General features: G+C 32.5%; 1 protein-coding gene across 1 annotated transcript in view; it reads left to right on the top strand.

Annotated features, from left to right (window-relative positions):
* LOC118195798 (uncharacterized) overlaps window positions 1-26,743 on the top strand; it is a 68,592-nt gene that overhangs the window by 6,314 nt on the left and 35,535 nt on the right. Inside the window, exons 3-6 of the mRNA XM_085808696.1 lie at window positions 7,438-7,907; window positions 15,453-15,601; window positions 16,518-16,727; window positions 25,979-26,217. Coding sequence (XP_085664822.1) covers window positions 7,438-7,907; window positions 15,453-15,601; window positions 16,518-16,727; window positions 25,979-26,217 — 1,068 coding nt within the window. The remainder of the gene's footprint in view (window positions 1-7,437; window positions 7,908-15,452; window positions 15,602-16,517; window positions 16,728-25,978; window positions 26,218-26,743) is intronic.

Here is a 26,743-nt window from a genome sequence, read left to right as displayed (position 1 = left end):
GAATAACTCAAAGCTGCAGAATTCCAACAGCTAGAAAATCAAAGTTAACTATGTGGACATCAAGCAGGTAGAACACACCTTGATATCACTCTCCTAAACCTTCCTTTAAGTAATTCCTTCTTTCTATCTAATTTGAATATTGCGCGTGCTGAAAATTCGCATGCTGGCAAGGAAGTAAACGAGGCATGATAGAAAAGGGAATTTTAACATAAATCAGAGGGCTATAAAATTGAAATAATCCTTCAAGCTCTCCGAACAAAAAATATTTAAAGCTTATGTTCTGACGAACTGACGAGAATGAGTTGCACTTCACTGTAGCCTGAAAATGTTATTATCTTTTTGAATGAATGACAAATCAGACTGTATTTCAAAATTAACACGGGTTTTAAACTGCACGCGATTTTTTTTTCTTTAAGATGGCAACGCTACCTTAAGTAAATGTTGCAGTTACCACATTCCAGCTAGTACTGAATTAGTCGTGATGGAGAAACACACGCTGCGGTAATGTATAACTATCGAGTAAGCATGTTACCAGATTACAGTAACTGTCAATGGCGAACGTTATTGCGAGATATCAAATTTTTTGTGGCCTCAATTGTAAGCCGTGGCCTTGATGTCACTGAGGTGTTCTTCCAACAGCATAGAGCCACATATCATGCTACGTGCGAAATTATTCAATTCGCAGAAATTTGATGGGCAGATAATTTCGCTCAACAATGATAACAACTCCCCACTAAAGTCATGCGATCTTACATGAATGACTTTTATCTCTGGGGCTTTGTAAAGACCAGGGTTTACAGCAAACGCATACTAACTATTCCTGAACTTAAAGAAGAGATTCGATGTGTTAACTAACTTGGCGACAAGTCTGCGAAAATGTGATTGCAGATTTTTTCGAGTCATATGATTGCCATATGAGATGTGGAAGACATTTATCAGATATTATTTTCCATATTTAATTGGAATGTTTACGCTTACAAAGCATGGCATAACTTTGCCAATTCAAGCATAAATAAAAGTTCGTTTTGTAAATTTAAACCCCACGTTACTTTTGGGACACACTACAGATTCGCCTATTAATTCTCTTGCTCAGTCTTCGACTTCGCAATATAGTCATCTTACTCTTTTTGTAGATGACTTATTTTTTAAAGTCATCTTCTGCTTCAATCTTTAGTACATCAGGGGTCTTTCATCTATCCTTATTTGGAAGTTTAAAGTGCGAATAGAATTCGTTGATGATAAATTAGTTAATATAGTTTTCATTTACCTCCTTTCCTCACCATTATCGTTACTTTTCAGGATGATAAATATATTTTACTTACAACAGGTTCTGAGGATGCAGCTGATTTGAAATTAAGTATTATTATGAGCGAATGGACTAGCTTAGTTGTCATTGTGAAAAGAGAAACATGGGACGAACATTATGCTCAAACAAAGAAGTGCTATTTGACGGATACATTTGTTAGTTTGTAAGTAATTTTCTCTTTACTTACCGCTTGTCTTTGAGGTGTAATTGGAAGCACATCCGCCTGGCAGTCGTGAAGTCCAGAGCTCAAATCCTCGTAAGGGCATTGCTGATTTTTGCTTTTCCTGGTCTTAAAAAAGCATACTCCATAGGTTTAGGAGTTAATTATTTAAAGAACTTAGAATTTGTTTTTCGGAATCCATATGCAGATAATCATTAAAATATGTATGCCACGAAGAAGGCCCACAAAAAAACATGAGTTTAGCATAAAACTCAACATAAAAGATCAAACATCTTGAGACTGGCCAATGGTAAGCATATCATGACAAACGTACACTACAGGTAAGCTTTGTGATATCCCGAAGAGTATAAAAAGCAGCACAAAAACCGAATTTGCATTTGGAAATCGTGTTTACTCTTTTCTTTTTGCATTGAAGGCGGTGTTAGCCCTCGAATCATAGCTTACTGAGACTGTGGATTATCGTCCTGCACAATTTCTGCTTTCGTTGGTGAGATCCAATGATTGTTATGAGAATTTGCAGCTGCTACATCACGTTCAATCAGGAAATCGGTTGTATAACAAGGCATAAAGTTTTCGTACAATGTGTCGATGCTTTCAGTGCCACAGATTTTAAGTAAGGCTACCATTTCTTCAGCTTCCCTTGATCCTACGGCACAGGGATCAGCGCTTAAAATGGTGCGTTCAACGACGCATACTCAAGCGTTAGTTGCATGACAATGCCTTTTCTGGCTAACGCCGTTTTTTTTTTTTTTTTTTTTTTTTTTTTTTTTTACGGTTGCGATGGCTATATCCATGTATGGAGGCACTCAGGGCGCCGAACGTTGAAAGATTGCTTCCTTCATCATATTAATAGCATCATATTAATTAATAGCCCAGCACTTGGATTGATGGCATGGGGTTCTATTAAGTAGGCATCCCGTTCATTTCTAATGTGCATATTTAGTACTTTGATCAAGTACATCGTCCGTTGAGAAGAAACATTATTGAGTATTAAAAATAAACATTGCGTCACTGAGGTTTTAATGCCCGTGACTGTGCCATAAAATCAAGGTCTCCATCGATCGATCTCCGAGAGTGACAACATGAGTAGTATGCTGTCCTTTGATTACTCAACGAACAGAATGTTCAGCTTCTGCCTTATCTGGCACGTTCTCCATTATTTCTCACCAGTTGAAAACGTCTGGTCAGTAGCTGCAAACAGAAAGGCACAACACTCGCCAGCCAGGTACAAGTGTAGGTAAAAGAGAGAGAATACCGGACCGTCGCAATTTATCCCCAGGTATTGTCCCCTTCTTCTAGCCTTATAAAATAAGAGCATCTGCAATAAGGAATGATTGCACCGAAACCCTTCCGGGTGTACATTTGAAGATACAGTGATTCGTGTTCCTTATTTTTCTGTATACGGAAATTTCTGCATAAGAAATGCTTTTAGCATGAAGTTATGCCGAAAAACGACCATGGCTAGGCTATATTGGAAGATATGACGTTGGCATTGATATATTTATCATTTACTTTTGGAAGGAACTTGTGAGCTTTCTATTTTAGTTGGAATTTTCGATATGAACGAGGCCTCGGTACTACAATAAATATACTTTGTTGATGAATCGCTGCTGATTTTGCCGACTGATCGGCTATTTTTTTGCCTTGATGTCCACTGTTGCTATTGATGCATGAAATTTTTATCTTTATATCGTGTGATGAGTTCGATGGCATGATGATAACATTTATAATAAAGGTTTGACTCCTGTAATGTAATTGGCAATTGCAGACCCCTAGCAGCTACAGCTTCTATTTATGCATTAATAAAGAAGAACTGTACACGACAGAGCGTTTAGCGCTACGTGAGAAAGGCTTTAGTAATTTACAGCACAAATGGTCTTTGAATGTTAAGGGATTCCTCTGTTCCCTTGTATTCACAGATAACGCCCATGTAGCTGCATCATATGTTACTATTTTGATTATTATTGCTTTTAACAGAATGTTTATTATATACACTGGTGTGCAAAACTTAAGCAACAGGTGTTCTTTTTGACATAAATCCACGAGATATCATCTGAGAGACATGAAATTCAGAAATAAGAGACAGCATTTTGTATTTAAACGATGACGAAAGCATAATTGCGCAAAAATGAATACAATGCATACAGTATGGAATTAACAAATTATTGAACTCATAGTATCGTTACACAGGATTGTCTGTATAAGAGGAAGAACAACAAGCAGATGTTCCTTAGTATGGGATAGGCCCTCCCCTTACTGCAATGGTTGCTTCTCACCGTCTACCCATACTCAGCACCAGACTGTCCAACAGAGCTTGAGGTGACCATTCCTCAATCAGCATCTATTTCAGTTGTTGGGTGTTCGCCTGAGGATATAATCGTGCCTCAAGGCGTCTCTCCAAAGCATTCCACACATGTTCTATGGGATTTAAATCAGGGGAGAACGCTGGCCAATCCATTCGAGAGATATCTTCACTTTTCAGTAGCTTCTGAACAGCAGGAGTCTGGTGTGGCCGTGCATTGTCATCCATAAAAACGAAGTCTGGTCCAATTGCACCTCGGAACAGACGCACATAGGGAAGGACAACCTCCTGACAATAGCGATCTCCGGTTACAGAACTTCTGTCGAAAACGTGGAGCTCTGTCCGCCCGTTCAGCATAACGCCTCTCCAGACGAGATCTCCAAAACACCGTAATGGTCTCTTTCCGGGATATTACTGAGATTAAACCGTGTCCTTACCTCTCTCCAAATAAGTTGGCGTTGAGAATCGCTTGGGGCACTAAAACGACTCTCATCCGTAAGGAGGATACGACTCCATTGATGAGATGCCTAGTTTTTGTGCTCCTTGCACCACTCTAAACGGTGGCGCCGATGGCCAACTTTCAAAGGGGTGCAGTGTTCAGGACGGCGGGCGAATAGGCCATCTTTGTGATGGTGTCTGGACACAGTAAACCACGACAATTGTCACCGGTTGCTGTACACAGTTGCTGAGCTGTGGAGCTTGCTGACTGGTTTTGGGCTCTTTTCGCCTGTAGGACGATATATCGGTTATCAGCTGCAGTTGTTGTCCTGGAGCGGCCACCACCAACCTTTCTAATAGCTGTACCTATGGTTTGGAAGGTTTTCCAAGCCCGCGAAACGACATTTTTGTTGACTTCGAAAATTTCAGCCACTACTCACACTACGCCTCTCCTCCAGCTTTCCGATCATTCTCCCACTCGTCAAGTCATCCAGATGATTTCTTCTAGCCATATTTCACGAACGATTTCACTTGTACTTACAGCGAATGTCTTTAATTGCGTCTCCGTCCTTCCTTTTATGGTAGTCTCGAGTGGAGCGCATGCATTTTGCGTACGATCACGTAGCCTGTGACGTATTTTTCCTGAAATTTGCATATGCATGACCTTTCTACTGAATTGCGTGTTCATTGTACTGATAGCAAGAACCCCTTTCTGCAACTGCATGGTTATCTGATTAAAATTTGTATTGTTGCTTAAGTTTTGCAGACCAGTGTATTAAGTCCCTATTTATAGCTTTACATAAGGCATAAAGTGAATCCTATTACTTGACTGCGTAATTTAACGGCTTGAATGAGGAAAGTACCCAAGATAATTTAGCTCGATAGTTATAAAGAGATATTTTACTGTGGTAACTGTTTCGATTCTATTGCTTTGGATATTGAAATCTAAGTTCCTGAGAAATTTCTTGTCTAAATTATGAATCATTAATATTTGATACTTTCAGTGTGATTTCTTCAGTTTTTGTGACTTGCAGAAAATACTGAATCTGTGCAGTGTGTAATTGCAGCTATCTTTATGCGCTTTTACTGTAACAGCAGTCGTCGACGAATGCTATGTTGTCCATGATTTCAAATACTTTAGAATGTCCTGGCCAAGAATGACCCACAATGTTATTAAATGTGATTTTCGAAAGGCCCGCTCTAATGCAAGTCTCTGGGAGCTTTCTCTTGACTATTCGGTGATAATTATGCTATTTGTGTAAATTTGTATTTAACTTTGCTGTAAAATCCGTTGACAGATTAATTCTTGCGTAGAATTGAAGCCGCATGGATTACAATATCCATAACTACCATCCAAAGTCTATTCGATTCCATGCCTAGCCGTACTTTCGCCAGAAACAGATGTCCGGGGTACAGATTTTTGCTTATTTTGCATCTAAAAATTTTTTCAAAATGTTATTCATTTCATTTTTTCATTACAATACGTCTGTAAATTAAATGGGATCCTGCTAACTGATTTCCTTCATGGTGTAGCAATTTTAATGGTCAGTAGTGGGCTTAACTCCATTTTCCTGTAAAATATAGTTACGTCACATGTTATCTAAACTAGCTACTTTTAAGGATAAATTTGGTAACCAGTAGTGTCAAATTTTTCATTTCACTCATAAGTAATGCTATTCAGTTCAAGTGTAAATTCCTAAAATTCTAAAATAAGTTTCAAATGTGAAAATGTAATTTCATTCTAAGGCCTTTTAGGCATAAAATATATGCCTAATATAGTTAATGAAACTGAAAAACTTTAATTAATTATTCCTAATCTTTAAAGTAATATGAAACTTATGCTGTTGTATCTACTTATGCTGCCAGGATAAGGTAGTTCTACTATGTAGTCTGTTACTTTAAAACAGGCATTTCAAAGCAGTTGCCAGTCCTTCCCTTTTACGATAGTAGCTCGTGTTGTCAGCGCACAGCATTTATTTTCTCCGAATCATTTGAGACTGTAACTCAAATCCCATCATTCTCTTGCTTTTCATGAATCAAAACATGCTAAACGCAAATAAGTGCGAGAGTGGGATTAACAGAGTCGACTTTTTTCGGCATCTGTTGTTCCCATGGTTACAGATCAAATCGGGCGATGGAAAAGAACCTTAAAAATTCATTTTTTAAAGTGTCAAACTGTAACTGTGAAGCTTAACTGTATTTTATTGTACTGTAAGTGCTGTGCAAGTAACTGCATTTACTGTAAGTACACATGATGCACTTATAACTTGAGGTAGTACTAACTTAATGCTTCGTGACCATAATTTCAGTATATAGTATATATTACAACAGAACCTACTCATAAATAAATTAACTGTAATAAATTTACGGCTTTAAAAAATTAAATTTATTGTCACACTATTTTTGCCATAAAAACAACATTAAATTTTTTTCCTAATAACGGACTGTTTTCGCTTTATACGCCTCTAAGCTAAACTGACAAGAAGCACTATAGGCTTTTCTGTACATTCCAAAACAAGTGTTTTACTCCTCTAGCTCTTTTACTCTCATAGTCATTTACAAAGAGATTTTTTTTGTTATCACTTTTCACAAAGAGAAGCAATTTTGTGCATTACTTCATAAAGCACAGACATTTCTTGGCATAAAATGAGTGCCATAGCTGGCTATCTTTCCCAGAACAGCTTACTTTTTAAACTATCTTTTCTAAACAACCTCACTTTAAAAGCACAGAGGAGTGAATAACGTCTTGGAGAAAATTCAGTAATATTTGCTTAAGTTTAGATAAAGGGATTTTAAATGCCTTAAAATTTAAATGCCTTCAAGCGGACTAATGGAAAATACTGTAGTTTAGTTTTTTGCTTTCAGTAAATGCAAAAGTAATGTTTATTTAACCATTGCGCATTTTAAAAAATACGTATTTTAGAAAAAACAGTATGTATTTCTGTATTTTTATTTACTTACTTATTGATATCTATTTTCTTACTGAAATGCACTTTTTACAACGAATTTATTGATGTAATGAGTTTTTGCTTCCATCTTTATGATTTTATTGTAATACGTCCGATTGTGTTACAATTTATGAAGCAGGCTATTTAGCAGATTCATGAGAAATATTGTAATGTGAAAGAAATGATTGACAACTTTTGAAAAGGGTACTCCATTAGACTAGTGTACTTAAACTTTTGTAATATATTCTAATTTTTTTTACAGATTTTCATATGCACAAAAAACTCATAATGAAATCATCAAAGCTGGTTCAAAAAATCAAGCACCAGAATACAGAGAAACCAGAGTAAGAACAAAATATTACGAATTAACGAAAGAGGACTTCGCCCAAATGTCTGATGAGGGTTATGGGAAAATGAACAGAGGTCGACACAGCAGGGGTCAACGAAAAAAAACGCAAAAGAGCCTCTTTCGAGAACAACAGAAATGTAAGACGTTTCATTGTGTATGTGATAGCGAAAATAAGCAAGGGACGGAAATGTGTTGTTATGAGATTAAACCTGCTTCGACTAAAAGTGGTAGATCTATCAAGAATGTGGCACATGATTTCCCAGATGATTACGATGATAATGTTTTAAATGATGTCAGTATTCAACCGAACAGAAATGATAAATCTTGCCACAGAGGTGCAAAGCATTTTTCTCATCCATCACCAAGAATGAGAAAGCCAAAAGGTATGTAAGGATACATGTGTCGAACTGAGTTATTAATAATGAACTATATGAAAGATATCTAGAGAATTGAATTCATATCATATATGATTTAATGATATGTCACGTTTGTTTTATTACGATATGAATAATTAAAATATAAATAGCTTTATATTCCGTTAGAATGACGGGAATTTTTTTTTTTTTTTTCCATACACTGTAATTTATTTATCAGTTTTGAAACATGCTAAAAAGTAAAACCTCTTAAGCGTTTCCATTTGAACTTCATTTTTGTTTCTTTTTGATTTTATTTATCAACTGAATTTTATGCTCCCCTTTTGTTTGAAATTTAAGATTCATGCATTAATTAAAAAAGGAGTTATTTTATGATACCTAACCGTTTATCACAAAATTAATCAGCACATTGTAATTTCTAAACAATAGATGTACGTTTAATGTAACACGCGTTAAACGTAGGTCTACTGATTACGCAATGCAATGAATAAAATTAAATAAGTTTAAAGCAATGAAATGTACAAAATACAGAGGATGTTTATACATTTTTAGAACGATTTCGGGGTTGTTTAATTAATGTTTAAATGTAAAAAGCGTTTTTTAAATATTCGATCTGATAGCCTTTTTTTGGGGGGGGGATTATAAGTCTGTATCCTGAGTTCCATAATAGAAGGGCTTTCCATAAGATTTCTAAGGTTATTGATTTCCATTCTTCTTCCGCTACTTTCCAGAGTCCAATAATCGTGGAAGATTTGGGCTTAGAAAGAGTTCTTTTCAAAAGGCCAGAGGTACACTAGTCCATAGATGAAACATCAGGGGACTTCACAGGAATACGTTGAAAAGTCATATATGCAGTACCTGTATCAGTCTTCCTTTTTTCAAACAATGCAGTGATGCTACTTTTCGAAGTACGACTTGTTGCTTTGTCTTAATGAAGTTTCACTCTTTAAAATTCATTGGGATAAAGAAATGAAATTTATTCTGCAAATATCGGACATAAAATATTCTCTTGGTAGTACATTGTGTTGATTATGAACATTTCTTTCTACGCTTGTTATTTTAAATTTCCCATTGTGTGAGAATCCTACGACAATTATAAACCCCTTATTGAAACTTCCTTTGCATTAACGGAACCAAGTTCATGAATTTTTCACTTCTTTTTCGATAAAAAATAGAGCTTTTTCTGTTGTAGTCATTTAGATAAACCTATGCTCCATCAAGGCTCCCAACGCATTTCCGTTTATCTCCTGCTAAGTAGTTTTTATACAGGGTTATAAAACTTGCTCTGCATGTCTCGCGAAAAGCTGATGAACATTATGCTTTTTAGCTTTTTAAAGTTGTAAATCTTGGTTTATTATTTTATTTATTATTGTTGCAAATGTATTTAAAGACTTTGCAATTGATTTCTGCGTCGGTGAATTTTTTGCTTGTTACTAACGATTTAACTTTAGAAATATTATAAACAAATGGTACCTTTTTCGGGTATTCGCTCGGAGTTTTTTTTCCATGTAGAAGAAATGATTGATGGTTTCTCCCTTTACAATTAATAATGTTGCTTATTTTACACTTAGAAATTTTAATACCAGGCATTTGATAATGTTTTTGAATAGGAATAGGAATTCTCTTCTGAAAGCGCAGAAACATATCCTTCAATCCACAGCTTATTTATATGCAATATTTTCAAAGAATAAATTTGAAAGTAGCAGATAATATTTCTCATTTCAAATAATAAGCTGCTGCCAGAAATTTTTATTACAAAAATTTGTTTTGTTTTTAATTCTTTATCAGATTCATTCTAAAAATGCGTAAATACCCTCTATAATACCCAGCATTCATACTGAAACTGATAATGTAAAATAAATGAATAGATGAAACACCAAGCGTGACAAATAGGACTCACTCGTAAGTAATAAACAAATGAAGAAAAAAGGTCTAAAAATGACAACAGATATCGTCGTATTTTCAGAAAAAAGAAAATATTTAGTTTAAGATTTCAAGAAATCAATAGACGAAAAATACATGAAGACACACACACAAAGAAAAAAAAAAGACATAAAGGAAGCTATGGCTAAAAGCTTAAATAGAGATCGTCATAATAAAAGTGGACCATTCAAATGCTATTGAGGAAAATTGGTTGAGCACACAAGAGAGACCTTAATAATATCCTTATGAATTGATGAATGTACAAAACAGTCCTTGTAGTCCTTGACTTACAAAAGCGAGTTTTCGAAAGTTGAGAACTACCTGTACCTGTGTTACAACTCTATTCTCGTACTCTCGATTTTTGAGAAAATCATTTTAAAGTGCACCGCAATCACCATCAGAAAAGCTCTGGGATTTGAGACTAACATTTTAAAAAAAACCTTTTATTTAAGCATAAAATTTCTTATAATATTGTTAATCTTGTTTTATATGCTTCCAATTACCCAATGATCTCAGATGATCGGAACTCAATATCCACTGCCCGCCCCCATTATCCGAATTTTTTCAGGGCCTTAAAAATTTTAATTTATTGTTGTTTTACTTATGCGTTTTTGATTTTTTTTATTGCTTTAAGGAAAACAAAAGCATAAAATTATTTTAAAATGTGATTTCAGTAACATATCCAGAAATAATCCTCTCATAACTAATAATCACAAGATACGAAATATTTTTTAATTTAACCGTTCGATCATAAAAATGACTCATAAAATATAGTTCATTATTTTTGTTAAACCATATTGTCTGATTTATTTATATGCTGCATTGTTCTTACACATCATTTAGCAAAATAAGGGTTTTTGCAATAGCATGTCACCAAGTATCATTTCACAAATATTATGTAGCTTGTAGTACTCTACTGCATCTAAAAGCTTCTGTCAATGTTCTCTAGGCCCTACTAGACTAGAAACGAATTATCCCTTTAGTCTGCAACAATTAACCTTATTTCAAGGAGGTTAAAATAACCTTTGTATTTAAGTATTAAATTAACAGTAAGCATTGCTTTATGCGACAGACGAACCTCCGCCACTTGATAGTATTGAAATTAACATAACATAAAGTTAAACTTCAGTGCATGCAACGTAGCTTGAGCCTATACATAAAATAGACTACTCAACAGTTAAAGGAGCATTTTTAAACGTCGGCTAGCAAAATGTTAAAGCCGGAAATAAAGTTAAACAGGGCTGGCGATAGTAAGTAATAGCAAGACGAGGCTGCCAGAAGCTCTAACTTTCGGCTTAAAGAGACAAATAACTCAATTGCATTCTGGTGAAGATTACAAGAAGAAGTTAAAGTTCAAAATCATAAAAACTGGGTAATTAACATAAAACCTTATGAACTTACGAACATTAACACAGAAGTACTTACATACAAAGATGTCAAATCCCGCATCTAGAATCTCTGTCCCTGTAATCACATAGGTAAACTCTTCAACACTGAGTTCAGACATCGTAATCGCATAGTTAAATTCCCCACTACAGTATTGTCCGATAATTTAATGTGGCTGTTTTTTTTTTGTTTTTTTCCCCCTTTCGCATGAAGTTTCCCTTATTTTTCTTAATAAAAAATCCAATCTGACAAATATTTCTATCTTCATATCTAAAGAATTACGTTATTTTTTTCACTGGAATTTTTGTGTACTTCTTGAGAATCTGCTTTTCTTAAAATCTGAAAATTTTCTTTTCTGAGATGTTTCGAAATTTGAGCTTTAAATATCTTAAACATGTTCTTTAGTTCCAGTTGGGGGCGTTTATTTCCATTATATGCTCAAATGTCTTGCAGAATAAGATTTCTTCATCGAATATTCTAGGCATTTTTATTATAATGTTTGGGCTTAATGGGAATACATCTTGCTTTGCAGAGTTTACATTAAGGATTTCAAGGGGCGATTCTTCATATGGAGTTTATCTATCCTAGCGCGGAATTTAATTAAACAGCTTAAATATCATACACATGCTTACTTTTTTTAGTTTTCTCCGCGAATTATTGCTAATCCATAACAATTTTCTTTTCTAAAAAGAGATTAAATAGGTGAAGCTAGCGTGAGCTAACAGAAAGCTAAACAGAAAGTTAAGCTAAACAGAAATAGATTACACGTTTTGTTTTGAGCAACTAAAAAAGCATTTCTTTGTTCAGTTTTAGTACAATAAAAGTGTGCATAAGATTAAACGTTTAGTTTTATTGACTACATAAAAGTAAAATAAATTAATTATTTTATTTTAATTGACATAGAAGTAGTTGGGTGTTTAAACAAATAAAAAAATAATTTCAGTGTGTAATTTTGTCCAAAAATACATTTTGTATTTGTGTAAGGAAGTTAAAAATATTTTATTTTACTTAAGAATATAACCTTTTTTCAAAAATAAAAGAACGATAAATTTAAAAAATGAAAAAGAAAGGAAGAAAAAAGGGGGGAATTCATAATTTTTTATCATTATCTGAATATCCTAGTAAATCGACATAACTCGAATTCTTCTCTGTTAATAAAGGTCAAAATTAAATGTAATTAATTAAATGTTATTAAAGGTCAAAAGGTATAATATTATGCACACTTTTATTGTACTAAATTTGAACAACAAAATGACTTTTTATTTGTTCAATAAAAAACGTGTAATCTATTTCTGTTTATCTTAACTTTAATTAAGCTCATGCTAGCTTCACCTATTTACCGTTATTTTAGCCTTTTAAAAAACAATATTAAAACAATTGATATATGTATGACGAATGCATATACGATATACGTATACAGTATACTATGTGGAATACAGTCAGCTCCCGATTAGCCGGATTACCTAAAAAACAAAAATTGAGTTCATTTTGTTTAAAATACTAATTTAGTCGACTTAATTAAATTAACTTATTCTGTACATTAAACTACTTCACAATACAGGTAAATTGTTAACAATAAATAGCAATATTTTGCTATTAATTTGTGAGGCCCACCAGCGGCCGAGCGGTAAAGTCGCTGAACACTGGTAGTTCGGTCCGAGGTTCGAATCCCGCGAACGGGCTGGCTGCATGGGTGTTTTCGTGGTTTTCCTCATGTGTAACGTGTATACGAGCCAGTTTCCCTTAGAAAGTCCTCCACGAAGGCATCCCTCCCTTTAGGCAGATAGCCCTAGTGTGCTTTGCCATATTTAAATACACCAAAATACACCTATTAATTTGTGAGTATCATTCTGCTTTTTAACTGCCCTCTAATCAACCATGATTTTGAGTTAACCTTAAATATCATCTCCAGAATTATCCCTATTAATAGGGAGTTGATATCACTAAAGGTTTGTTGAATTTACTATACAAGACCTCGAGTTCAGTGTTTTAAGCATATTTTCCCATTCTATACTTACTGCTGTAAACATGCTGTTTAAGAAATGTCAGGTATTTTCAAAGATCAAAGCAGGCCAAATTCTTTGCATAAAATTTACGTTTTAAAAAAAGTACACTTTTCGAGTTATTTTAAATTACTCTGAAAATGGTATTTTAGAACTTCTGTAATAGAAAATTTTGCTGATTGTTTTTATTTCGCCTAGCTCTATATTTCTGGGGTTTTGTCCAGACTTTAATAATTCTTAATTTAAATTTTTAATAAAATGCACATTTACCGGTTAAGAAGGACGTAACAGATGAAAGATGGCATTAGGTAAGATAACATGAATATTCAAAAGTTATTCTAATTAGAATACAGAAGTTTTTAAGGGAACTCGGTACCCCAAAATCAATGAAATTACTCATTTTTCAATTTTTTGCTGGAAAAGTACCTTAATACCTTTACTATACTGAAGAGAAATTTTGAAATGATCTGACGATAATAAATGCTATAAAAAGGTTTTTAAAATTTTTGACACCCCTTTAAATGCCACACCCCCTCAGTGCTTATTTTTTTAATTCTTAATATTTTCAGTAACTTACTAAAAATCAGCGTAAATGAAAAGGAGTGTAATTAAATATGACTCCAACTATTAAAAAACTCTGTTCATGTGTATAAACGGATTTATTTAAATACAAATTGAAATTCGAAAAAAAACTTTTTTTCACCTTTAAACTGGCAAGTTTATATATTTATATTGACCTCAGCAAATAATTTTATGTGTATTTTCAGTCAGTTTTGCTATGCTTATTCAAAAATTGAAACTATCTGTGATTAGACATGAACAGAAAGAGGTGGTATAGTGAAAGTGATCAAGTTTCTGACTAAAACATTATTGAAATAGTGAACAGGAACAAACATTATTGGGCAGGAACCAAACATTAAACTCTTTAATTAATTAAAATGCACATAAATTAATTATAAAGGAAATTTATATACGAGAACAAATGGCTAAAGAGAAATTACATGAGCTGGTGAGTGGTTTTAAATAAAATGTTTTGTGTCTGTTAAAATTTCAAATTTTGCTTTTTAAGAAATTAAATGAAACGACAAATTAATATTATTAATATTGATTATAAGCGTTTTAGAAAATATATTATAATTAATTCATGCATTAAAATTGTTTCGAACGTGTTTTAAAAGACAAAAACATGTAAAGAAAAATTCTACTTGCATTTTCTGAGTTTTTTTTTTTTTTTTTTTTTTTGCAATATTTCTAGCTAGTTAAAGTTTTAAACAAAAGCTTGTAATTTATGTTCATATTAATCAATTGAGCAGTACTAAGTTTTATTTTATATATATATATGTACTAAAATTCAGTAATAAAATTTTTAAGAAATTTGATATGATTTACTGAACATTCAGACAGGTTACATACTTTAAACTGCGTTTTCTCAGTTTGCAATTTTGCAATATATCCTTTTACTTAAAGTCTTAAAACGTGTACATACATTTACCAAATTATTTAATAATTTTACTGCTTATTTAAAATTATATACTTAATAGAACCAAGGACGGGTTTTGAAAAATAGTGAAAAGAAAAATTATTGGAAGTGAAAATGCGATTGAAATCATATTTTTTTAAAGTTTATATATAAAAATATGCTTTTTATTTTTTTCTCAGAAACTAATTCATTAATTAGAAAATCGATCCGTAAAGTTATTAAGAACACTATTATAAATACAATAAAAAACTTTGAAGCAAAAGTATTGAAAATTGTGGAAGAAGAAAGAATTTTTAATTGTTGAATTTTTTTAATTAAAATTAAACAAAATTACTAATAAATTTTTTTCAGCTTAAAACCATTTTGTCTCATAAAACCACTTAATATTATACATAAAAATTAGATGAAAGTTCTTAAATAAATAAATTAGGCTGCAAATAAGAACTTAAGCTGTATCTTTATATCATTCACGTAGTTTTAACTCAGAAATGCCTGAACCATATAGCCAATACATCTTCTCATGCCAAAACTGTTTAAGTGCACCATCTCGCACTTTCATAATAATTTCATTTAATTCAAAGTTAAGAAATTTAATAGTTCTAAATTTTATAAAAATATTTCAAAGGAATATAATTATTTATATCTTTATAAAATAACAGCGAAAATTTCAAAATAAAATAATGTCTACTAACAAAAATATGTCCCTATGTATAAATTGAAGTTTAGAAAAAGATAAGCTCATTTTCTTTCCTTTCATAACAGATAGATTAAATGTGTTGATTATTGGTGACGAAACAGTGGATTTTCTGAAGGGTTCAATTTACAGAGGTAGATGTAACGTGAGTACAGAATCGTACCCTGGTCTTAGCGTAACAGATGCTAAGCAGAGGATGAGAGATGCCTTAGCTAAGGTAATTATAATCTAGTTATTCTTATTTACAAAACTGTGCAGTGTTTTATTTAAGCCTTTGGTAACTTCTTATTAAAGCATGTATGTTATGTTGTTTATAATTTTCAGGTTATACAACATTTTTGTCATGTTAACATCTATGTTAAAATTTGAAATCTGGTCTTTTATATTTCCCGAACTCAGACTACACTATCATGGTATCATTAATTTACTTAATCATTTACGTGTCTGAGGAAATTTAAATTTCTTTCTCGTAAAGATAATTTAAATAATCTAACGTATTTTAAAGAAAATATATGTTTTCTCCTACATCCTGTAAAAACTTATTAGATTTACATTTAGAGAATATCAAAAGCGTAAATTTGATCACTTGGAGTTAATATTGCTTTCTTTAATACTGGAAATTCAGTCTTCCTGTGTGTTACAGTAATACATTATTATCAAGTGCAATTATTATCAAGAATACATTATTCTCATTATTATCAAGAGTATAGAATACATAAAAAATGAATACGTCAAATATCATATGCATAATCAATATCGATTCGTAACAAGGTACATTTATAGAGTGTTTTTTCAAAATAGCAATTTAATTATTTGTTACACCCGAAAAATAATTAATCTTTATCTTTTCCATTGAGCATCGAAAACCTAAATTGCTTGGTGTCCAGTAATTAATGTTTCAGAATAAATGTAATTGTAACAACTAGGTAACAACTAAAATGTTATAGTCGCAGGAAATTATGTATCAGATCAGTTCCTCTGAGAGAATAAATGCTCCGTAAATATCGAACTTTGAGTACGTATGTCAGTATGATCTTTAATTGCATTTTACTTAGTTTGCATAGGTTTATCAAACATTTTCTAAAATCAATTGATTTCTGTTTTTTTAATCTATTTTTAATGTGAATTTCGAGATGGATGACAAGCCAGATAAGCTGATCATTCATGCTGGAGCTAATGACATCATCGATGAGTTACCCTCGGTTTCATCTCTTGTTATTAGCAAGTTAAAAGGCCTTGTTGATGAGATGAGATCTTCCCAGGAATCAGGAAATGCAGCTAGATCCTACGCATTATCCGGTATTATACCTAGAAATGATCCTCTCATGACGTATAATCATAAGGTACGATATATTTTTTTTAAATTTAACTGTATAATAATAAAGTCAACAAATAAAATATAGTTCATTATTTTATTGAAACATATTGTCTCATTTATTTGTATGGGACAGTGTTATCTGGTTGGAAACGACCATAAAAGTGTTTTTATTTCGGGTGTAAGTGTAGTTTTGTTTCTTTTTAGTGCATTTTCCTTGCCGTATGACAATAAAGCTATCAAATAAAAATAGTTCGTTATTTTAGCGAAGTATATTGACTGATTAATTAATATGTGACAGTGCTGCTTGGTTACAAATGTCTATAATTTGTCTTTTGTAATTATGCTTGTTTTAAGTGTTATGAAAAACTGTAAAAACTGAAAATAAGAAAAATAAAATGTTTCATCAATAGGCTTAGGGTCATTTTTACTTAGTGTTTGATAATGCTAGTGAAATTCTAAAATATTTGAAAATCGTAATAAGATTTCTCCTTCATTACCATTGGTTTTCATTTGAATTAAAACTGCACTATATTTATAAAATGATAGTTACAACAATTGTTTTACAAAATATAACAAAGTAATGTATAACCAAGTTAATAAGTTAATGCATATTTAAGCTCAAAGGAACACTCATTTTCTTAATTATCTGAAGAGTTCTGGCGTATGTTAGGTAACAAAATATTCGAAAGCATTCCTATAAACGCTGTACGACAAACGCTTTTTCCTAATATATCGCTATATTTATATTTTTCCTAATATTAAAGTTGTAAAGCAAATGATGATATAAATATCCTTTGGAAAAGTTTATTTAATACGTAAATAGCTATATTATCATCGGGGACTGACACTGTATAGTAGAACCTTGGTTCACGGATGTCTGTATTACAAACAAATCGGTTAACGAACAAATTTTCCAAAGAAAAAACGTATTGGATGAGGAACGATGCCTCGAAATACAGAAAAATAAACCGACAAAAGAAAAAAACAAATCTGAAAGGTTTCAGGTTTTAAATTACGTCCAAAGGGGCGTTTTTTTTAAATTTGTGTGTTACCTTTATTTATTAAATATCACGTTCTTATGCACTTAAACCATAAAATTCAGTTCAATAGCAATGTCGCAAGATAATTTTAAAATGAGCATATCCTTAGAATTTCCGATACACAGTTCCGCGCGCTGGAGATAAAAAGCGCTGGAGATTCCCCCCCCCCAAAGAGAGTTGCCATCGCTCGCTTTGAAATCCTTGAGTTTGTTAATCAAAAATTCGTTAAAATTTTACAAAATATGAAATCGATAATAAAACAACTTCCAAATTTTAAATTTAGTCTTCCCAGCCATAGTCATAGTTTCCTTCCCAGTCATAGTTTAGCCCATATTTGTAGGAGGATTACGTCATTCAAACTTCGATGGCTCTATGTACCGTTTTTTTTTATCACAATGCGAGAAATAGGCATACATTTATGCAGATTTCTCATTATTTAATTTCTTCAAATATAATGCAGGACTCTAACATTTGGTGGCAACAGCTTGAAAAGCGAAACAGACATTTATAATGATTCAACGCAAAATCGCAAAACGAAAACGATAGTCGTTCAAGGACAAAGCCCCTTTGGACTAATGATACGCCAAAATGCAGTTAATGCAGTAAAGGAAGAGTCTTCTCTTCAAATTTTGATTTCCTCCTCGAAACTTGCATAAAATGTGGTAAAGTTTCATAGCATATTATTACCCTGATAATGCAGTAATAAGTCATAAAATAAAAGTAAGAAATGGCAGTGCCATGTTTTGCTTTAAAAACATAGACAGAAAAAATTACAATGGATAGACTTTTAATAGGACAAAGGTTCAGAGATACCCGCAGGACTCAGCTAAAGACGAGAAGTGTTAAAAGAAAGAAAGAGGAGGAAAAAGAAAACAGGAAAATTACAACTACCTTTTTGATATTTTACGGAACAGGATTTCGCTTTCAAACCAACAGCATTTTGTACTTCTTGCTTCTTCACCATTTTCTATTCATATAGTTAACTTTCCTTCTGAGAGGTACTTTAAGTTTGAGAGGTAGTTTAAGTTTAATTCAAGTTTTTCTATTTTTTATATGTTTAGTATTGTGTTAAATATTGCGTATATGTTAATATGGTGCATGTGTTAGGTTTAATTAATTCTGGTGGTTTTTCATTATGAACTTACAAAGTACTTTTATAAGCAATTATTTGAGATCCGGAAGCATATTAATTCATTTTAAACTAATTCCGATGGAGAAAATTGTTTTAATTTGCTAATATTTCGGTTGACTAATTATCTTCAGGGAAAGAATTAAGTTCGTAACAAAGATTTCACTGAGGATAGCCTCAGTCACAGGTGACTAACACTATACATTTCGTTCAGGACGCATCAGTCACTATTGATTGACGGTATATAATTTTAAAAATTATATTCTTTGATCAAATCTACCTTCTATCAAATTCTACACAGAACTCCGGCCGCCAGTATATAGGTGAAATCGGATATTGCGGTCTAAGTGAAAAGGAAGGTAAAAAAGTCTTGGCATTCAAAGCGCTAAAAAATATAATCTCACCAATGTAGGAAAGGGCAAATATAGATTCAGTGTGTACTATTCACGTATGTTATATCAAACCTATTATTGTAGATTATTTAAGTTGTAACATCATATAACAATACAGCACATAGCCCGTGGAAGTGTTCTAGATGTGTCAATCAGTTTGACAGAATAATAGATGCAAAAAACAGCAACTGCTAGGATTGACTTGAAATATGTGTACAAAATTGAAATTTATTGATAATATTTTGAAATGAAAGATGAATGGCATGGCACTAGGGGACGATAGTTAATCATTTTTTAAATATGTAACCCTAAAATCGTATGTACTCCATTGTTGTTTGATCACAGTACACTTAAGTTGAGTATTAAAAATATTCTCAAATACGCTTTCCAGAAGTAAATTTTCTTGTGAAATTAATCCTATCTTATTATTATAATTAAAAATCTGCAGTCATTTAAAAGGAAGTGATTTACTATTATACAGAAATTATGACAAAATATTAGATACATGCATCTTTCGTCAAGGATATTTTTGTGAATAGAAACAGTAAAAAAGAACATTGAATCTCTGATTGGAAATTTAAGGTTTATTTTCTTAGAAACTTTTTATCGAAAGGCATTAATAATCTATTTTCATATCTTTTAAGCATGCACCGATTTTAAATATATGCCAGAGACATAATATTTTTATCTGTGTTCTTATACGGCAGTCTTTCATTGTTTAAATTCGCGAATATTCTTTTCTCAATTTTAGTGAGGAGTTCTGGCATTTCTTTACTTAGAAATTTGTAAACTGAATGCCAACACAACATTTTTGAAAAATTACTAATTTTGCTTACATACCCGCTTCATTAAAAAATTTACTTACTCCAATTAAATTAGTGCTGCCGAAAACCCGAAATCACTTGCTTTCTGTACTATAAAAAGATTTATCAGAGATATCAGTGCCCAATGGCCAAGAAATTTCATCTGAAACAACATCAAAATACTGACTGTATACTTATTATTAATACACCAGCCTTAATCCAAAAAGTCAACAATATCGTGATGTACTTATCAAGGGAAGATACGGACTATTGTCAAGTTAAACTGCTATTACAAATAGCATCGCTGACATACTACAATAGTTTGTAGAGACACTAGGTATTTTTTGGAAGCAGGCAAGATAAAAAATATGCAACGCCTTCGCCGCGAATCGAACCGCGGACCTCTGAATTACACGCTGAGCGTGCAGACCACTACACCACGAAGGCTCGCTAAGAAGGCAAGAGACCTTATAAATTCTTAAATGAAATGTCGCTTTAGGACTGTATTTATTATTGTATTTTTTATTTATTATTAACTACATTAAGATCATATTAAGATCATATTATCTTCAGGGAAAGAATTAAGTTCGTAACCAAGATTTCACTGAGGATCGCCTCAATCACAAGTGACTAACGCCTATACGTTTCGTTCAGGACGCATCAGTCACTATTGATTGACGGTATATAATTTTAAAAATTATATTCTTCGATCAAATCTATCTTCTATCAAATTCTATGATATTCTATGATATTTAGGATTATAGTCAGGACTGCATTTAAGATTATGTTGTTTTAGGACTAAATTTTATGTATTACTCTACAAGTAAGAAAGAATTAACTTGGTCAATATACCAAGTAATATTGTAGCAAGGCAAGTAACATTTCACCAAGGCTCCTGGTCGAATATTCAGTGCGGATGCTCACAGCAGCCGTCCGGTGCTCAAGGTGGTTAATGGATGCAGACGTTACCTGGCAGCTAGTTGGAGACGGATTGATGTCTCTTCCACTTGTACCTATATCTCTGTCGAATGTTTCAGTTTACATTCAAACGCATTATCTAATATCTTTTATTACTTAACAGAGTTTAGAAACAGCAATTTTAGGATACTGTACGAAAAAAAATATAGTAGTCCCGATCTCTAATTTAGATCCCAAAGACCCTCTCAGCTGTCAACCATTGGCCCTTATGAGCTGCCTCCATAAAACCTTCTAAAAGTGCATGGTAAAAACTCGCCTCATCTATGTGCTGTAGAAAAATCGATGCGTAAAGTGTAGCTTCAGGAAAGCGCGTTTCAACGCTTGACAGTATTGCTCAGCTTGAAGCAGACTTTTTTGTGAAGGAATCATCTGGTATCAGTATCTATTTGATACTGAGAAATCATATGACCCGAACATAGCGCTATGGCATTCTGTTTTCTATGCTTGACTGTATTTTGGGGTAATCTCCTTGCATTTATTTAGAATATTTTATCCAGTTTGTGGGCATCCCTCAAGAAAGCGTATTAAGTATTCTATTTTTAACCTTCATGTCTGTAACATGTTCATCAGTTGCCACCTTCTGTCAGTGGCACATTATCAGCTGATGGCTTACAGATCTCCTATCAGGATTCTAGCATGTGTTGAGCGGCAGTTACAAACTGCTGTCAACAGCTTGTTTGCATGGTGTGGCAAAAATGGTCACAATCTTTCGCCTTGCAAAAGTAGACGTGTCCATTTCTGTAGAAAATGTGGTTTTCACCTTGATCCAAATATATGCATTCGGAATACACCTATTCCAGCAGTCAGAAACGTGAAATTTCTAGGCTTTTTTGTTTGTTTGTAGTAAACTGACATTTCTCCCGCATATTACAGCTCTAAGAAAGGAGTGTGAAACGCCTTTAAATATCCACATGATGCTGTCTAACACTTCTTTAGAAGCAGATCAGACATCATTACTGCGAGTATAAGAATCTATGATATTGTCTCCCATTGATTATGATTGTGTTTTTGGAGGCTCTCCGAGAGTTCTTCTGCTTTACATAGATTGGATACTATCCATCACTGTGCCATGAGAATATGTTCTGGTGAATTCCGTATATCTTCAGTTAATAGCCTGTATATAATATGCCATCGCTTTCTACTTCACGCGTAAGAAACTGTTTGCCAATTTTTATTTTAAAGTCATGTCAACCGTAACGCACCATCTGAAATCCATGAAGCTTAACAGCAATGTGAAAAGATTTTAATCATGCTCGCCGATTGAGTACATTTACTTTTTTTGAATGAGCAAACATTCTCGTCGCCAATTCAGACTTACATTTGATATATCCAATAAAAGCATTCATTTCTTTCGTTTTCCTGTTTGGGATGTTCCTGCTATCAAACATATCACCCCTTTCTCCTAGTGCAGTAAACCTGATATAGCTGCAATTGTCTTTACTCAACTCTTCTCTTCTCATCGTTTGGCATATTCGAGTTTACATGGATGGTCTAAGGCAGATGAGCTTGTTAGCATCAGTATTGCTGTAAATAAATACAACATATAATAATAGGCTTCATGTATCCTGGTCTGCATATACTGGAGAAGCTACAGCAGTTTATTACACCTTTCATAATTGTTCCATCCCCTGTCGCGATTTGGCATCTATCTTGACAGCATTACTGAAATGATGCAAATGGAAACTTTTAGTGATAATTATCATTCTGTTGTCTGTGATATCTCTAACATCTTGTAGTTATTGAAAGGGGGAGGTTTTTAATTTCCTTTTTATGTTTGGTGCCTATTCATGTGGGTATTGTTTTTAATGGACTAGCAAACTCTACTGCAAGAGCAGCATCCGTATCATTAGAACTACCGGACTCATTTCCAAATGTTAAGCGCGTAAGGTATATTTTAATTTTATAACAGTTATTTAAATTTTTAAAGTCGCTTTCCTATCACTTCTTGTTTCCACTTACAACTCACTACTAGAATGAGTTTTTAGAATCGTGTTGAATGTAAATGAGAGAGTAGTAGTATTTAAGGAATAACTTACTTCACGAGAGAGAGCTGAGAATCCTGAGTAGCTCGTGTTTGCCTTCGGGCTAAAATCTCTCTTGAAGCTGTTACGCTCGGTCGTTTATTACGTGCCTTTTGATATTCGCCGGCTAGTTTAAATTTAGGGCCAACTACATTATATAATTGTGTTAGCTTCGGCTAAATCTGTTAATAAGTTATAATTTAGTTCTTATTTCTTATTCTGAGGTTAAACCCAAGTGGAGGCTTTGTTGTAAGCCCAAGAAAGGGGCCAATTGTTCATCTTATTTTGAGTTAAATAAAGGGCAGTTAACCCTTTTTGAGTCTACGTCTTTAGTTATTAAGTCGCTTAACAATTTACTAGGTTCCTCGACATTTACTTTAGCCAAAAAGAGTGAGGAACCCTACAAGCTCTCCAAATAAAAGTATTCATTCATACCATGTTACAAGACTTGTGTGATCAACAAGGCAATAAATTTCTTTCTATTTCATCCTCCATTATAATGTGGCCAATGCATTCGCTGAGAAGAGGCGAAGTGAAACTGACAGGGCTTCACACTGGACACAAACGTTTCACTCATCATCTCTTACTGTTAGGTAAGAATGCACCAGCAAATGTATATTGTGGTAATATATTTTATGTTCTACATAATTTAGCTGTCTGTACAGTTTTTAATGATCATCGAACCGTTTTAGACTTTTTAAAGGAACAGATTTAACTTGTAAACCTTGTGTCAAATTCTTTGCATTTTTACACACTGTTGGCTTTTTATAAAATGCTTCATTTGTTTCATTGTGATTTTTAAAGATTATGCTACAGTACTGTTTTAACTGTACTTAGATATTTTAATGTTTTATCATCATTGTGTTTCCAAAGCAGGTTTTCATGCAAATTATTACTTTTAGATTATCAAGTTTTTAGCCCTTATGTGTATTTTAATTTCATAGACAGCTTTCAAATACTATAGTTATACATTTAATATACATATGTGTGTGTGTGTATGTATGTCTATGTGAATGTATTTTTATATATCGATGTATAAGCATCAGTCGAACTTGTATACATATATATCTATATATATAGATATAGATATATCGACTTATAAATATATATATACTCTTGAGTAGTCATCATTGAAGCCTAAACAATAAAAGAAAAGAGACGAATCTGCCAGTTAGCTGCTATATTGTAATATATATATATATATACGTATGTTGTATGATCTTAAATTCATTTAGTGTGAAAACAAGTTACCACTACTTGCGCAATTGCTGCAAAGTAAGTTAATAATAATTTATTTCCTAAACAATATTGATTAATTGATTATATTATCTCCTAAGTTTAATTGAAGTAGAATTATTTTAAAAGAGTGAATCCATACTAATAAGTTATATTTTGAAAGATGTTTTGAAGTAACTTGAAAGTAAAATGTTAATAATGTTTTAACGGGGACTGGAATTAAATCATAATTAAACTTAGGAGATAATATAATCAATTAATCAATATTCTTAAGGAAATAAATTATTATTATTATATATATATATGTGATGTACCAGCTTTAGTCGTAGCTTAAATTATCAGACGATAAGTTTAAAAAAAAACAGGAACCATTTATTATTATTCAGGAGAAATAGCAGTTACAAAATCAGATATCCAGAGTAAATAAAAAGAATTACTAATAACTTTTTGTATGAAGTTTACTGCATCGTGACATTTAAGAAAAAGTCCCGATATTCCTTTTGCGAGTTCTTTTATAGCCTCTGGAAAGGCGGAGCTTCCAAGAAATGACGTCAGCCTCGTCAGCCAATCCAGTTCGCTTTAAATATTTCCAGAACATTCTATAACTGTACGTGTAGAAAAGGCGGGAAAAACAACTTGACTACGGGGCTGTGGATTTAATTCCACGTACTTTCAAATGAGAGAACGTCGCCATTAAAAATGAAAAGAATTTTAAGGGTATTCTTGACTATGGAATTTTATTATTACATATATATATATATATATATATGTTACTTAATACCTTTCTGGCCTTTATGTCTTCATGTACATTCACTGATCTTATTTATATTATTTTCTACTTTATTTTTATATTATTTTTATATTATTTTTATGTTCTCTTTGATTAGTTTTTGCAAGGTTTGCATTATTTATCTTTTTTATAATCTTCTATGTTTATTTCAACTTTACTTTGATTTCGATTTCATAATGACAATTTCCAATGTTTAATTTCTACAAATAATATAGTACTCAAATACATAAAGATGATAGTGTCGGGGACGATTACTCGAGTTTTACAAGATTTCTCTACAGTAATTGATTTTTACTCCAAATTGAATTGACTAAAATGCTTCATGAGAATCAGTTCTTTGAGTAACAACTATTCGCGGAAATATTTGGCCTGACTAGAATTGCCGGTTTGGCTTTAACTTATAACTCGAGTAAAGACGAAACACTTTCATATTTACGTATTTTTATCAATTATTGATCATTGAACGGGAGTTGGTTTGTTCCCCTTGAAAAGTCAACTAATTTCCGATCAATGACAATAATTACATGTTTTAATTTTTACTTTTACAATTGTAATATTATTCTTCGTGATGATTTAACTCCAGTCCCCGTTAAAACATTATTAACATTTTACTTTCAAATTACTTCAAAACATCTTTCAAAATATAACTTACCAGTATGGATGCACACTTTTAAAATAATTCTACTTTAATTAAACTTAGGAGATAATATAATCAATTAATCAATACTGTTTAGGAAATAAATTATATATATATATATATATATATACAAGTGGGCTGATGCTTAAACGTTTGCACTTGGTACAGCATAGCTATTTTGGCTCTTGTGCAAATGAAAACAACCAGCCAACCAGAGAGGTTAAATAATTTTTTTTTTTTTTAATTTCAGGTAAATGTAATAAATTCTGATGTTGGATGGTATGCACAACGAAATGGTGTAGAGTACATTGATCACTCCCATGTCTTCTGGGAAAATGGGGCCTTGAGGAAAGATCTGTATCATTTTGATGGTACACTTAATGAAGACGGTTTACGGTTGGTGGAAGACTCTATCTTCGACGACAGTTGGTGCAGGAGAACAGATGATGACTTTCACGAACAGACGTGGAATCTTAGGCAAAAGATAAGGTCCACATTTTTCACTATAAAAAATCAACTATTTTGATAACAATGCTGCACTTGAAAATTTCTCTTTTTAAGTTAATAGATTATTAATAGGTTCCTTTTTTGTGACAGATCAAATGTGTATTTAAATGGTTTCATGCAATAACTATCTGCCCAACTGTTTTCACTACATGGAAGAAAGAGCAAAAATGTTTAAACCAAATTAAATAAGTTACGCTTTTGAAATAAATTATCTCAAATTTTCTTTACAATTTTAATAAAAAGTTTAGATGACCCAAGGAAAAATAACTTCATTCATCCACACCTTGAATAAAGTGCAAAAACATACAGAATATTATTCATTTTCATAACATTTAAATTAATGAGATTTTTATATTTCTGTGTTGTGAGATATATTAAAGATACTTTTAGTCTTCAGCTGAATATAACTCGTGCACTAATATACTTGAGCAGCATTATACTTTATGACGTTCTGCTACTTTTGCTTTCAGACATATTCTGACAATTTCAACTTTGAATAGCTTAAGAA

This window comes from Stegodyphus dumicola, chromosome X1 (assembly GCF_044657685.1).
Source record: "Stegodyphus dumicola isolate Sdum_Otavi_A_Nest chromosome X1, ASM4465768v1".
In the NCBI taxonomy this organism is placed as follows: Eukaryota; Metazoa; Arthropoda; class Arachnida; order Araneae; family Eresidae; genus Stegodyphus; species Stegodyphus dumicola.
The sequence above is the reverse complement of the archived record's forward strand: the minus strand, read 5'-3'. Positions and strand labels throughout refer to the sequence as shown.